The sequence below is a fragment of the Lindgomyces ingoldianus genome, assembly GCF_010093535.1.
Source record: "Lindgomyces ingoldianus strain ATCC 200398 unplaced genomic scaffold BDR25scaffold_15, whole genome shotgun sequence".
NCBI classification, from domain to species: domain Eukaryota; kingdom Fungi; phylum Ascomycota; class Dothideomycetes; order Pleosporales; family Lindgomycetaceae; genus Lindgomyces; species Lindgomyces ingoldianus.
In genome coordinates this window covers 704,577-717,567 of record NW_022985176.1, presented here as the reverse complement: position 1 = coordinate 717,567, position 12,991 = coordinate 704,577, and the positions used below count along the sequence as shown (strand labels likewise).

At 51.1% G+C, this 12,991-nt stretch overlaps 5 protein-coding genes across 5 annotated transcripts; 3 read left to right on the top strand and 2 right to left on the bottom strand.

Annotated features, from left to right (window-relative positions):
• The first annotated feature begins 84 nt into the window (after nucleotides 1–84).
• BDR25DRAFT_28376 (uncharacterized protein) lies at nucleotides 85–1,770 on the top strand. Its single transcript, XM_033688076.1, has 2 exons — nucleotides 85–347; nucleotides 402–1,770. Exon 2 carries the CDS (start codon nucleotides 467–469, stop codon nucleotides 1,691–1,693), a length of 1,227 nt encoding a protein of 408 aa, XP_033547782.1. The 5' UTR covers nucleotides 85–347; nucleotides 402–466; the 3' UTR covers nucleotides 1,694–1,770.
• Nucleotides 1,771–2,356: 586 nt separating this feature from the next.
• On the bottom strand, nucleotides 2,357–4,232 carry BDR25DRAFT_354876 (uncharacterized protein; the record flags this gene model as incomplete). The annotated part of the gene is made up of 5 exons (XM_033695381.1): nucleotides 2,357–3,292; nucleotides 3,314–3,776; nucleotides 3,827–4,051; nucleotides 4,097–4,111; nucleotides 4,147–4,232. 5 exons carry the CDS (start codon nucleotides 4,230–4,232, stop codon nucleotides 2,357–2,359), a joined length of 1,725 nt encoding a protein of 574 aa, XP_033547781.1.
• Nucleotides 4,233–4,245: 13 nt separating this feature from the next.
• BDR25DRAFT_286245 (HCP-like protein) lies at nucleotides 4,246–7,275 on the bottom strand. The gene is made up of 4 exons (XM_033688235.1): nucleotides 7,136–7,275; nucleotides 6,921–7,082; nucleotides 4,907–6,868; nucleotides 4,246–4,850 (listed from the first exon to the last, which is right to left on the bottom strand). Exons 1-4 carry the CDS (start codon nucleotides 7,173–7,175, stop codon nucleotides 4,438–4,440), a joined length of 2,577 nt encoding a protein of 858 aa, XP_033547780.1. The 5' UTR covers nucleotides 7,176–7,275; the 3' UTR covers nucleotides 4,246–4,437.
• Nucleotides 7,276–7,634: 359 nt separating this feature from the next.
• BDR25DRAFT_334108 (MFS general substrate transporter) lies at nucleotides 7,635–9,601 on the top strand. The gene is made up of 3 exons (XM_033692904.1): nucleotides 7,635–7,903; nucleotides 8,004–8,422; nucleotides 8,476–9,601. Exons 1-3 carry the CDS (start codon nucleotides 7,702–7,704, stop codon nucleotides 9,565–9,567), a joined length of 1,713 nt encoding a protein of 570 aa, XP_033547779.1. The 5' UTR covers nucleotides 7,635–7,701; the 3' UTR covers nucleotides 9,568–9,601.
• A 1,508-nt stretch (nucleotides 9,602–11,109) lies between these two features.
• BDR25DRAFT_368614 (uncharacterized protein) lies at nucleotides 11,110–12,759 on the top strand. Its single transcript, XM_033697069.1, has 7 exons — nucleotides 11,110–11,534; nucleotides 11,622–11,739; nucleotides 11,768–11,848; nucleotides 11,906–11,992; nucleotides 12,045–12,193; nucleotides 12,242–12,313; nucleotides 12,365–12,759. Exons 1-7 carry the CDS (start codon nucleotides 11,201–11,203, stop codon nucleotides 12,583–12,585), a joined length of 1,062 nt encoding a protein of 353 aa, XP_033547778.1. The 5' UTR covers nucleotides 11,110–11,200; the 3' UTR covers nucleotides 12,586–12,759.
• Nucleotides 12,760–12,991: the final 232 nt, after the last annotated feature.

Sequence of the window (12,991 nt, the reverse complement as noted above, 5' to 3'; positions counted from 1 at the left end):
TCGGCTCAACACTGCGGCTACATTCATTCACTCAAACGTGCTCAATCTCTTGCACCGCCCCTCAGCATTTGCTCATTGACTTTGTACCTCATCGTGCTGAAGCTTCGACGTTAGTCAATGATGCGAATCGCCTCTGTCTTGATCCTGACTAGCGGCTTGGCATACTCTGACTGATAACCTTCAACGAGAGACACGCAGCGCTCACGTGTGCGCAAGCAATCTACTAGGGAAGCGGGTCATCCACATCAACAAACAGCAAAAATTCCTCAGCATTGGACACAACCCCGTCCGGTTACTACCCAGTCTTCATATCGAAACTCCACATCTCAGCAGACCATTATCCTCAGGTTCTACAACCCATAACAATCTTTCACTCTCAACACAAGCTAACTTTCCCACAGCCACGTTGCAATCTATTCTGTCTCGTTGATCACTGAAACGGAGCTTTCGTCTGGAAATTGCCACGATGCCCGACCTCAGCTATGAGAATCTCATGAAGCATGGTCTCACCCATGAGCACCTCATGAAAGAGCTCAACGCTTACCGTGACCAAGCTCAGGGAGCAAATGGCAAGTCAGTAGAGAAGGAGCTAGCTCAAGAGACAACTATCCAGCAAAAGCGTGAGAGTCCGTTGGAACCTGACGCTAAATATGACTCCAATCTTCGTTCTGACAACTCTTCCCTTTCCATCCCAGAGCCAGCGGCCCAGACACCGCTGGTCCAAGCCCCACCAGCATGGTATCTTGACCTCAAACCCCAAGGTTTTCAGATGAACATGCTAGGGAAAACAAAGAAAGCCACAGAACGACAAGCTCTCATAGCCCTTGATAGCATGAAAGACTGTATTGCGCGCTGCGAGAAGGAGGAGAGCCCCAACCAACTGGACAAGTTCATCGAGGAACTCCGTGACCATGTTCACAAAGCCGAGTTCCTTGAAGTCAACAAGTACATCGTCCGAAAGAAGAATATGCTCGACAATACAGGCCTCCCTAGAATCTTTGATACTCGGTTCCCTGTCGATCTTCGAGCTGACGCCCTTCAGTTGTACAACCGATGGTATATGCAAATCTTCTCCGTCGACCCCTTGCGGGGCATCATCAAGGACAAGAATAGGGTGGACAAGCGCAATGCTGATAGGATCGATCCCTCATGGCCCGGGAGGTTGTCAGCTAAATACTACGGACAAGGTAACCTCGTCATTGGTCAATGGTGGCCCACCCAACTCTGCACTGTCCGGGACGGCGCGCATGGAGCCCCACAAGCTGGTATCTATGGTGAGAAGGATAAAGGCGCGTACTCTATCGTGCTTTCTGGAAATGCGAACTACAAAGACGAAGACAAGGGCGACGAAATCTACTACAGCGGAACAGACAGCAAGGATTCCACGCCCACCGAGAACACGACTCGCATGATTGAGTCATGTGATACCGTGAAGCAGGCCGTCCGAGTCATTCGGTCATGGAATCTCAACAAGAGCAACCCGTACCGGCCTGTTCGCGGATTCCGCTACGACGGTCTCTATACGGTAGTCGGCTACAGCCTCGTCAATGCCGACAAAGCTATCTACCGATTCCATCTTGTACGCCTCTCAGGACAAGACCCGATCCGTTACGAAGACAATGCGGCTCGTCGTCCCACTCGATTTGAGGTTGCCAAGTATGACGACTTGGGCCTGGATGAGAGAGGCTTCTAGCCAACTACCGAATCTCTCAAAGACGCCGGGCTGTTCTAATGTGTGTGCAGTAAGAGTTTGAGCGCATCTAACGTTATACCGGGAATCCTATCAGATCTGAACGAACACCTGTGTATATCTGTGTTAACTTTTCATGGAACTTTTGTCAGGGCATTCATTCATGGCGGTCGTGGTGGGCGTTCATGGGGGTCGTCATGTTGTATGTCGGCCCTGGCTTGGATAATGGGTGGCAGGTACGCTGGCGTGTTAGTTGCCAGCCACAACTCGGTGGGTAGTATGTGTTAGATGCATACTTTGGGTGAATATGTTGGCCTCTCACTGTTAAGGCTGAGGTTCCTAGGTACAGCATGAGTTGGTCTACGGCTCCAGCTAGAGACTGTGGTTAAGACTATCGCTACCTCTGGTTAGTTACAGAAGAGTTTGAAGACACTTCGAGATTGATATGTGACTAGCATCACGCTGGTCGGTTGCTAGTTGGCCAATTAAAGTATTAATTTAAATTTGGATATGGAGGCAAGTCCCAAGATCAAGAGTGTCGGAATGCAGGAGAAAGTGAAATTCTGCTACCCTGACGGTAGCTTCGGAGTTAGGCCTTTGCTCCTGCCATACAGTACATGATCTTCATACAGCCTGAAAAGTAACAAAACTCCCATCTGCAGACCCTTAGATGACATCCATCACATCGCCCTGCCCAGCATGAAACTCCCCCTCTACCTCGACATCCCCAGCAAAATCGTTTGAAGGAAACTCTCCACTACACCAATCTTCAATGAACTCATCTTCATCCTCCCAACCCCTCTCACAGAACCGTACACACGGGCCTCGATGCACTCGATGCACAACCTTCCTCCGTCGCCCGAAAGTACACCCTTCCATGGCACTCCTGTCATAACTCAGAGGTAATCTCCCATGATGCCCCCGACACTCCAAATCCCCCCAGCCCAGTCCATCCCGTCCCTTCTTTCTCAGCCCCTCCTGCCTCTCCCACACGCCCCCCCACCCACTCGTTGCCATTCCATGATTACACCCCCAATTTACCGTGCGTCCGCACAGAGAATACCAGTGCTCCACGCGCCAGCGAAAAGGATCGAGGGTCTCAATCTCGGCTTCCCGCTTCCATTTGATATACGCATTAAGGAAGCTATGCATACCCGTACGATCTCCCATACCCGTAGATAGTTCGGTGATGTATTTAGAAGGGAAGCGGTGTGGGTGGTACCAGAGCTCTTTCATGAGTAGGCGGAGGAGATAAGATTCGAATTTCACGGCCTTGAGATGGGAGGATAGAAGGCTGGCTTCTACGATTGAGGACGTCGTCCAGGTGGGGTGGCGGGTCGGCGTAAAGTCGGGAAGGGGGATTTTGTCGAGGGTGTACAGCCAGGATGTGAAGATTTGCCAGGCGGGGAGGGAGGCTGCGGAGGGTGGGGTCGTGATGTGGAGGTGGGTAGAGGACTGGGAGGACGATATTAGGCCTGCGAGGGTGGAGGTGAAGCTTTGGAGGAGGATTTTGTGGAGGGACCAGGTGTGGGTGTTGTTTACGGTGATGAAGATGCGGGTGGGATGTTCGAGGGCGCTGGATGGGGTGGCTGTTAGCGAGGGCTAACTGGCTGGGATTGGGACGGAAAGTGAGCTGAGATTGTGTGTGAGAGGGATGTACCGGGGATATTTTGAGCGCTTGAGCGTGTAATGAGCTTTTGATGCGAGTACAGCTTCAAGTTCCCGTGCGTCCCAGTCTGGAACATAAATCTGTGGGTAGTAAGGCTTGTCGATTTGGCGCCCGGGTTTCAGAGGAGCTGGAGAGTAAAAGACTTTGTGTTGTTGTTGTAATGGAACCTTTGACACGAGTCCTGCATCGCGGTCATCTTCTCCCGGGCTCTGTACCTGCGATTTTGGGTAGAAAAAAGGCCGTTGGACTTGAAGGCCAGGTCTATTCCCACCCAGATAAAGAGAAGATTCCCGTAGTCGTGGTAGGGCAGTGTTCGACGCGAGCATGACGGTAAACTCATCTTCGAGCCAATCCGGCCTTCTAACGGTCCGATCGATACCCTGAGGCCATTGAAACTGCTGTCCAGCTTTCGTCATGCTTTTAGAGTGAGATTCCAGATACATGGTTGGGAGCTCTCAGTAGAATACAGATAAGAGAAGTGGGAGCAGTGGGTTAAGAATAGGACCTCGCCGCAGGTGTCAGTGTCTTCCACGTGGAAGCTGAAATATGGAGTCGATGCGCGAGTCTTGGGAAGAAGGATGGAGAGGAAGGTGGCTGGCGTAGCAATTTCTGCTTGCTCAGTTGTAATTGAATCACACAGGGTCGCGCATGACCACCTACACATGAACGGAGGAATGACATGGAAGTCGAAACTGCGGTTAGGGGTGGGAAGCGATGCAGAAGAAATAATGCGCTACCTTAGAGCTCTGAAGCTCGAGGATGAAATGGTGGCGTAGTAAAAGGACACGAAAACGGCTCGCCTAACATGTGCGGCGTAAGTCCGTATTCATGGATAAGGAGTAACGTGGTTGACATGAAACAGGGAGGTATCATTTACACAACCATACGTGTACATACAATAGGAGGAATCGCGCAGGATCAAGAAGAGACGTTTTTACTGTACCGACCCCTCCCCCCTTTTCCATTTCATTCATCCTTCATTCACCGTCATCCGCTAAAGGCCCTTCCTCCATATTATCATAAACGCCACCCAATGCATGTGTAATTCCAAGAGGCTTCAAGAACGGGGAATAAGACATCAATGACCTACAGCACCGGCCGCCCAGTTCAAGAACTCAGGATCGCCCGGGTGTGGAAACATTCCTCGGTCTTCCTGCTGGGGTGGGGGCTGGGGCTGACCTTGATCTTGGCCTTGTTGTTGTTGTTGTTGTTGTTGTTGTTGTTGCTGTTGCTGCCTTCTCCTCTCTTCTTCTGCCCTCCGTTGCCTTTGCGTTCTGTAATATAGCAAAAAAGCTAGAGCACCAGCGAGAGCAAGGATAACTAGTGTTTCGAGTATGTCCGAATCAATATCGTCAAGGGCCCCTCCGTAATCGTCACGCCCGGGCATGTGACTGTCATCGTAATCGTCTGGCTCGGGGTCATCCCAGCCAGCAATTTCGGCTTCTAAAAATGCAGCCAGCCATTCGGATAGAGACCAGTCTTTCTTTTCGACTGCAAAAGACTCGTTAGTGCGCACGCTAATTGTGAGGTGAATGGTGGTGATTTACCTGGTTCATCCTGAATGGATTTGATCTTCCCATTGGTAAACGTGTTCCACCAACTACGGAACCTCAGTTTATAGAGAGCTAGAACAACCGGCAGGTATGCTTCACGAGGGTTTGTCTCAAGCGCTTGGTCGTACAGCCTCTTTGCGAGGTGGAAGTCTTGGTCTATACCAATACCGTTCTCGTGCATCCAGCCTAGGTTCCACAAAGCTTGCCCACTTTGCAGAGTCTCCGCTGCGGCTTGATAACAAGCGGCAGCTTTTTCTTGGTCAGGAGAGGTACCCAGACCCTCGAGATAGTAGTCCCCAAGTTTCACCATTGAGTCTACATTCTTCTGTTCGGCAGAACGCGTCCAGTAGATCAGAGCCAGGGCGGCGTCCCCGACTAGTGACGCCCTTTTCTTCATGAACGGAACAAGAGAGCGTAGAGTGAAGCGTGGTTTAACTTGGTCGAGAAGATACGCTACATTGGCTTGGCCGACCTCGAAACCTTGTTCAGCGGCCATCATGTAGCCGACAAGGGCTGTTTCAAGATCGCCGGCCGTGTATGCTTCATTTGCTTCTTGGAAAGAAGTTGAGATGATCTCAGCCTTCTCTGCCACTATCTTATAGTAGGTTGATGCGATGGCACATGATTTATCGCGACCGACCCCGTGATGGCTGAGTTCGGCGAGGTAATAGTACGCTTCTAGGTGACCGTGACGCGCTGCGAGCTCGAAATAACGAACGGCTGTGGTAATGTCTCCTTGATCGAGGAATAGAGCGCCCATTCTGACCTGCGCAACAGAGAGGTCTTGATCAGCGGCTGCGCCAAAGTAATCCGCAGCCCTGACAGGGTCTTTGTGTACCCCGAGTCCATGGAGATAGATAAGTCCCATTGAATACTGGGACAGAGCATCGCCGTGCTCCACTCCACGCTTGAGCCAGGTCTGGGCAAGACTGTAACTCTGCAATACTCCCTCCCCGCGAAGAAACATGCGCCCAAGATAGCCTGCAGCCTTCGAAGCAAGCTTCTCTGTGAGGCCTGAGACATTCTTGTTCGTCTTCCCGTCTTTGCCCCAGTACATACGTGCGAGTTCTAGAAAGCGCTTCTTTGCGGCTGGGAGGTCTCGTTTGGATGCTCTCGCTCCGTCGTAATTCAGCTTGGCGAGATTGAAGCTAGCCCTGGGGTCGCCTTTCCTTGCTTGTAGATCCATGTATTCGACCACATCGTCCAGGGAGGAATATACGTCTGAGTTGGGACTGCCGTGTTTGGCGTTAGGCCCCGAGCTGGACGCACTCGCGCCGTCGCCATAGACGCCGCCTTCTTCATCGGCAATCCTGTACGACTCCTTGATGATGTTATGACCTCCGGGCGGGCCGGACCTCATGTATGCGATGGCCTTGTCCGCCGCGTTCTTGTAGTCGTACACAGCTTCATCGCAGTTCCGCGGCGTGGCTATCCCGGACGAGTGTCGGTACGCAATCGTCATTTCCGAACGGACATCTCCTCCTTCCGCCGCTAGGGTGTGGTATATCATAGCCCTCGCTTGATCCTGTTTCACAGCGCCGCCAATTCCCGTCGCGTACATGAATCCAACCATATGTTGGGCCGAGGCATTCCCGTTCAGCAAAGCGAGATCGTGGTATCGTCGGAAGGCCTCGGAGTAATTCCTGGGGTGTGAGAAGTTGCCGTAGAAGTTCATCTCCGCAAGCATGAACATGGCATCGGGGTTGTTCTCCGCTGCTGCACCCTCCAGCAGCTTGACGGCTTGTGAGAGGGGCTGGCTGAGCTTCTTGGGCTGCGGGTTGGTGGTGAGGAGCTCCTGCTGGGGAGGGCCATTCATGAACAGAATGAAGAAGAGCTCCTTAGCGTAGTATGCACTTGATCCGAGGACTCCAGTCTTCTTGCTGAAATTCCACCATGGCGTCGACGCGGGCCGGATTTTGTGAAGGAGCGTCGTGGCTTCTTCAACCGCCAATGTCCCTATCGGAAGATTAGCACCCCCAACAGATCTCTCCAGGCAGTTCATTCATACATCGGTCGCCATCATTGCGCGGAGAAACCCCCCAGGTGTTCGGGAGCACCCGGCCGCGCTGCTTCAATGGTTCCTGCTGTCCGAGCGGTTTCTGCTTTGTATGCGTTCGGTCGTTTGCGCGAATCTGGGCTGAAGATAAGGCAAATAATAAAGAGAGAATGACTGTCCATCTACTAGTTAGAAAGCCCACTTTACGTCCTGCGGCATATACACACCAAAGAGAAGCGGCACGAGCCGCTGTAATCTGGGCTTCATCGTGGGTTGACAGATGTTTTGAAGGAAGTTGAAGCTGAGACGGTCATGTCGACATTTCAAAGGCGAAGGAACATGGGTGCGACTGCGCTGGCAAGAGCAGCTCGACTGAGATTGTTTGCCGGCGAAGATGCCACTTTGTTAACATTCATAACAAGCTCCGGCCGCAGCAGGTGCCAAGCCCCTATCGCAGCTCGTCCAATCACATCTTTCTCCACCTGTCTACTATCATTGATGTCACTTGCAACTTGCAACTCGCTCGAAATATTACAGATACAGGTAGGCACTCGATATATTTCCTCAGGCCATGGTACCTACGCCCTCTATTCTCGAAAGGAGGCCCCTCTCACACGAGCGGACTAAACTTATCGGACAAGGGCGCTCCAATATCTGGCATTTGTAATCACAACCACTAGCAGATCGTGTCCAGCATCATCACTATGCCTTTCATCCATCGTCACGATGCTTTATAGGCAGCGACTCTTTCCCAATTGAATCTGTTAGACGTCTTTTATTACTTCTCTCCAAGATGGTGGATGTCAGTAACTCAACAGAACGGGATCCACTCCTTCAGCGGCCGGGGTCTTCCTCAAGTCATTCGTCAGCATCAAAGTCCTTGGCTTCTGTGCCAGATGCGGAGCGGAATGGAAAGGATGGAGCAGTTGACAAGATTTCAGCGTCTAGAGGAGCATTGATTTGTTGCTCAATTGGTCTGCTCATCTTTCTCCAAGGTATTTGTCCCCTGATCTTCAATTGGCGATAGCGAGCTGTAGTTTATACAATCTGCGTTACATGTCTAGAAGAGTTGGCAGATATGCTAACTCGCTCCAGCGACCAATATCTCCATCTTGACAACAACCCAGTCCTCAATTGCGGCAGATCTAGACGCATTCGAGAAGGCAAGCTGGCTGACGTCTTCGTATCTAATAGCCATGTCTTCCCTGGCCCCATTGATGGGACGACTATCCCAGCTTTTCAGTCCTCGTCTTTGCATGTTCTTTTCCACCCTTGTCATCTGCTTGGGTACAATCATTACCTCCACTTCCATATCATTTGAAATGTTCATGGTTGGCCGTGCATTTACTGGTGCTGGCGCCGCCGGTGTGCTCATCGTAGCGACCATTATCGTCATTCAAATGGCTAGCCCGAAAAATCGGGGGATCTATATTGGGCTAGTGAACTCTGGAATGACTGTGGGAGTGTCTCTTGGGGCAATCATTGCAGGCGCATTAGTCCCTAAAATTGGATGGGTAAGGAAGAAGATGGAGTACCGTACATGGATAATCGCTGATTTTGAGAATAGAAACCTCTCTTTGGTATCCAGGCTCCATTAAGCCTGGTGGCTGGCTTTGGTCTTCTCGTCGGAATCCCCCCAAACTACATTGCCACACGAGGCGAGTATGCTAATCTATCCCTACGAGGAAAGTTAGCGCGGCTCGACTACAGCGGGGCCTTACTTCTAGTTTTCACAATCATCCTCTTCCTCCTTGGTCTATCTGGTCCTCGCATCCTACTAATACCACTCGTCCTCTCTGCTGTTCTTCTACCAATCTTCATCTTAAATGAGATCTACATCGCCAAAGATCCCATCATTCCCATCATGGTTCTCAAATCTCGCGGTACACTCCTCACCTGCCTTGCCACGGTTGGTTTCATGATGGCGCGCTGGACAGTCTTATTCTACACACCTGTGTATGCCCTTGCTGTTCGAGGTTGGTCGCCGGCTGCTGCGGGCTCCATCCTCATCCCAACGAATGCGGGATTTGCGAGCGGAGGCCTCCTCGTAGGTCTCTTCCACATCCGTCGAAATGGGAGCTTCTACCTTCCAAGCCTGATATCAATGACCCTGTTCCCTGCTACGCTTCTTGTGTTAGCGTTCATGTCGACTGCCGAGAGTGCTTGGGGAGGATACGTGGCTGTCGTGTTCTGTAACGGCCTTCTTACTGGGGCGGCTTTGAACTATACACTAGTTCACTTGTTGCATTTGACGCTATCAGAAGTCCATCCTATTGTGCTCTCCCTCCTCGCCACTTTCCGGGGGTTTGCAGGTAGCTTCGGCTCTGCGATTGGCGGCGGCCTCTTTGCACGCATCCTGAATCGATCGCTAGTTGATGGATTTGCTGATGCTGGACTCAAGCATCGAAAGGATTTGATCAGGAGGCTCGTAGGCAGTCCAGCACTTGTGAGCAATTTGGAGGGAAAGGAGAAAGAGATTGCCGTGAAGGCGTATGAGTCGGGGCTGAAAGGCCTTTTCTTAGCCGGCCTAGGATTAGCGATCATCGTCGCTGTTGTTCAAGCTGGAACGGGATGGAAAGATCCTGCGAAGACAGAGGCTGAAGTGAGGATTGAAGAGGATGAGGTCGAGGAGGAGGAGGGCTTGATTGGTGGGTCTTGATGAAAAGTCGGGTACAAATACGGGACCATTGAACACATATATCAATGCATTAGCTGATAATAGAATAGAAATTTAGGAGCTAATGATGAAGATACGGAACTCGAGATGTCCACGGGTGTGATTGGTCCAAACGCCAAGCGACGCTTGACAGATGTGTCAACCTCAGACCTCTTCAAATTCAAGCATGACCGTTCTCGACCCTTCTTTCGAAGCGATAGCAACACTGGTGAGTGCACAACTTAGTTGAATGTTCTGCGATACTGCCACACTCTTATCCACGCTATGGCCTACCTCTCGCAAGAAGCCAGCAGGGGACGAGACCGAAATGGTTCACAATTTGGAACCTGCTGGACCGCCAGCACATCCCGAGTAAAGGTAGTTTCCTTCAGGTCAGCAATGGGAACATCCCCAAATCTCTAGGGAAGACTATTCTGCGGAATTAATCCTTTATTATGTCTGGGAATGCCCGAGGAGGGAAAGGAGCCTTACCTTGAATCTTCAACACCCTACAAAGCCATACCCTCCAGTTCCAGGTATCTCTGCGTCTACCTTGAGGTTTCTCCTACGAAGGTCCCCGTTACCCTGTTCTCACTCTACGGGATCTAGAGTATGATCAGAGTCTGATTCAAGACATATCTCTATCCCTAAGAAGCTATCCCAAATCCTTGCAACAGGTTCAGCGGCTCTAATTCTTCATTTTGCTGTTCTGCCACAACAAGGATAGTGGGTTGTCCAATGTAGAAGTCTAGTTTCCTAGGGACTCTTGATAAAATTGCTAACGCAGGTGAATATAAGGACCAAAGAGAGTCAATCCCTTTGCTGGGATCTGGATGATTCAATGATCATTTTATTCGTGGATTGTGACACTAGGGAGACTACGAAGGGCGTTCGCTCCCAAATTCTGCGTCTTCTATCACCGGCTTCCAACGCAACCTCTCGGCCTGAACCAATCACTGTTGGAGAGTGCATGACTGTGATGGGTCATTTCCCAGTTGGCGGTGGTGAGAGCAGCTGTGCGAGCCGTCTATAGCGCAAGTTTCCAGAAGATTCCGTTTGATTCCTTCCGTTTACCGTATTCTACTTGAGATACTTTCCATGGGGAGAGCTGTTTCCATGACGGCCAAGTGACGTGACTAGAGCAACGCGCCTTCCTGTGAGTCTTCTTAAACACCCGCCACCGCCTACCTCCTCTCCCCTCACCTGCACCTCGCGACGAAAGCAGCACGTGGAGATCATCTTTTCTTTCTTTTTCCGCATCCCATCCGGTCCTGCTCCGTGTACTGAACGGTCTATAAAGTCCTATACTCAAACTGGTAAGTGGTCCTTCTGCCATCTCCATCTGCGTGTTTTCTCCAACAGCGTCCTCATTGTTGCTAAGAATAGTTACGCTATTGGCACTCGCCCATGCTCTACTGTTGGTCCCTTTCAATATCTCTGTGTGACTGTTTCACCGCATAGGTCACTGGTGTTTCACTTCCCCGCGCCTTCACCTCCCCACGCCCCAATTTGCACCACCTTCCATAAAACTCTGAACTAACACTACCAATAGCCTATCGTCTCTTCATGAGCCAATAGCAGTCGCTGTCCGACATCACCGTGCATCTTATTTCCGTACCATTGCAGTACCAACATCATGGCTAGGGGAATTCCGCCTGTGGGTTCGGCCATTCCGGCCAACCCCTACCCCAAGCCACGAGATATTCAAGCCACGCACACTGAATGCGAGTTGTGCCAGCGTTCCATCATGACCAAAGACTGGGCCGCTCATCGCGTCTCCAAGAAGCACCGCGCTCTTGATGACGCCTCACGCGACAAGGAGAACCAGAAGGGGAACGCCACTGGTCTAACCCAGTTCACAGACGACCCGATCAATAGTGACTCCAATGAATTCGGCGGCAACTGGGGAGACACTTCATTCGATACCAGTGCCTCCAACACTGGGCTTGATAGTGGCTCTGGAAACGATGGTTTCGATTCTGGCAACGGCGGCTTAACTGGTGATGGTTTCGCGAACGTCACCTCCGGAACCAAACAATCTGGTGGACGTCGTGGAGCCTGTTATGGCTGTGGTGAGATGGGCCACAGCAAACGCGACTGCCCCAAGGGTGGAGGCGGCCAGCGTGGATGCTTCAACTGTGGTGACGTTGGGCAAGTCACAAGAAATCCAATAATGTTGACGTTATGCTCACGATTCTTGTAGTCACAACAAAGTCGACTGCCACAACCCACGTCAGGGTGGGGGGGCTGGAGATCGTGCCTGTTATGGTTGTGGCGAAGTTGGGTGAGTCGAAGAAATACCCTTCTACGTCTTGCAAGCCATCCTCTGACTGCCTTATAGACACAGCAAGCGTGACTGCCCTAATGGAGGTGGTGGCGGAGGCGGTGGCAGAGGCGGTGGTGCTTGTTATAATTGCGGTGAGGCCGGGTAAGTCTTGTTTCTCGTGTATGCCCTAATATCAAAGCTGATATCTCCAAAGCCATAGCAAGCGTGACTGCCCTCAGGGTGGTGGAGGAGGAGCAGGCGGCGGCGGTGGCAACGGCCAGTGCTTCAACTGCTACGAGTATGGCCACCGGAAGATTGAGTGCCCCAATGAACGTGTGTTGAAGTGTAGGAACTGCGATACGGGTAAGGGCACTCCAACGGAAAGCTGGGGTTTTAACTAACGTGAAACAGTTGGTCATATTAGCAGAGATTGTCCTGAACCCAAAGACTGGTCCAAAGTTCAATGCAACAACTGCAAGAATAGTAAGGACTTAGGTTTTTAAGGCGTAAGAGAACTTACTAATATGGTGATAGTGGGACACACTTCCAAGCGCTGCACTGAACCCTCAGCTGAAGAGACAGGCTGCGGTGAGGGTGGTGGACATAGCGGCGGAGTCTCTGCTACTGGCGGATGGGAAAATGGGGGAGGTAATGCAAGCATTGAGCCCACAAGCATCGAAGCAGCTGGCGATTGGGCCGACGATGGTGCGGGAGGCGCTGACACCTGGGGTGGTGCGCAGATTTCTACCTGGTAAACTCACTATTTTACCGGGTGGACTTCTCCCGTCCACAATACTTCAATTTCGAAGATGCGGAGTTCTTCACGGATCATAGCTCTTCGCCAATCATGGGGTTGATAGTTTTGGTTGCACATATCCTTCTACGATGGCTATGGTGTAATCGGATTTCAAAGTTGGGAACATACTGAGGTGTCGAGTCTGCGTTGTTATACGTAGCTACATAACCCTTCCAAAAATGCAATATTGACCCTCGCTGACTTATACTGCCACGTGATGTTGTCTTTTCACTCAAGATTTTGCCTGCCTCTTATTGGATGTGAGAAATTAGAGTGAAATTAAACAACACAGATATTAAGAACGAAAAATCTACTTGCCATTCAATTGCTTCCACCGCATATCCACCAAACCCTTTCCCTTAGCA

Coding starts and splice junctions, on each gene's coding strand:
- BDR25DRAFT_368614 (XM_033697069.1), top strand. CDS start 11,201: ATGGCTAGGGGAATTCCGCCTGTGGGTTCGGCCATTCCGGCCAACCCC. Junction 11,535..11,621: donor TAGTGGCTCTGGAAACGATG/GTTTCGATTCTG, acceptor GACGTCGTGGAG/CCTGTTATGGCTGTGGTGAG. Junction 11,740..11,767: donor GTCACAAGAAATCCAATAAT/GTTGACGTTATG, acceptor CGATTCTTGTAG/TCACAACAAAGTCGACTGCC.
- BDR25DRAFT_334108 (XM_033692904.1), top strand. CDS start 7,702: ATGGTGGATGTCAGTAACTCAACAGAACGGGATCCACTCCTTCAGCGG. Junction 7,904..8,003: donor TCTGCTCATCTTTCTCCAAG/GTATTTGTCCCC, acceptor AACTCGCTCCAG/CGACCAATATCTCCATCTTG. Junction 8,423..8,475: donor TAGTCCCTAAAATTGGATGG/GTAAGGAAGAAG, acceptor TTTTGAGAATAG/AAACCTCTCTTTGGTATCCA.
- BDR25DRAFT_28376 (XM_033688076.1), top strand. CDS start 467: ATGCCCGACCTCAGCTATGAGAATCTCATGAAGCATGGTCTCACCCAT.
- BDR25DRAFT_286245 (XM_033688235.1), bottom strand. CDS start 7,175: ATGAAGCCCAGATTACAGCGGCTCGTGCCGCTTCTCTTTG. Junction 7,083..7,135: donor GCTCGTGCCGCTTCTCTTTG/GTGTGTATATGC, acceptor GTAGATGGACAG/TCATTCTCTCTTTATTATTT. Junction 6,869..6,920: donor GCGCAATGATGGCGACCGAT/GTATGAATGAAC, acceptor ATCTTCCGATAG/GGACATTGGCGGTTGAAGAA.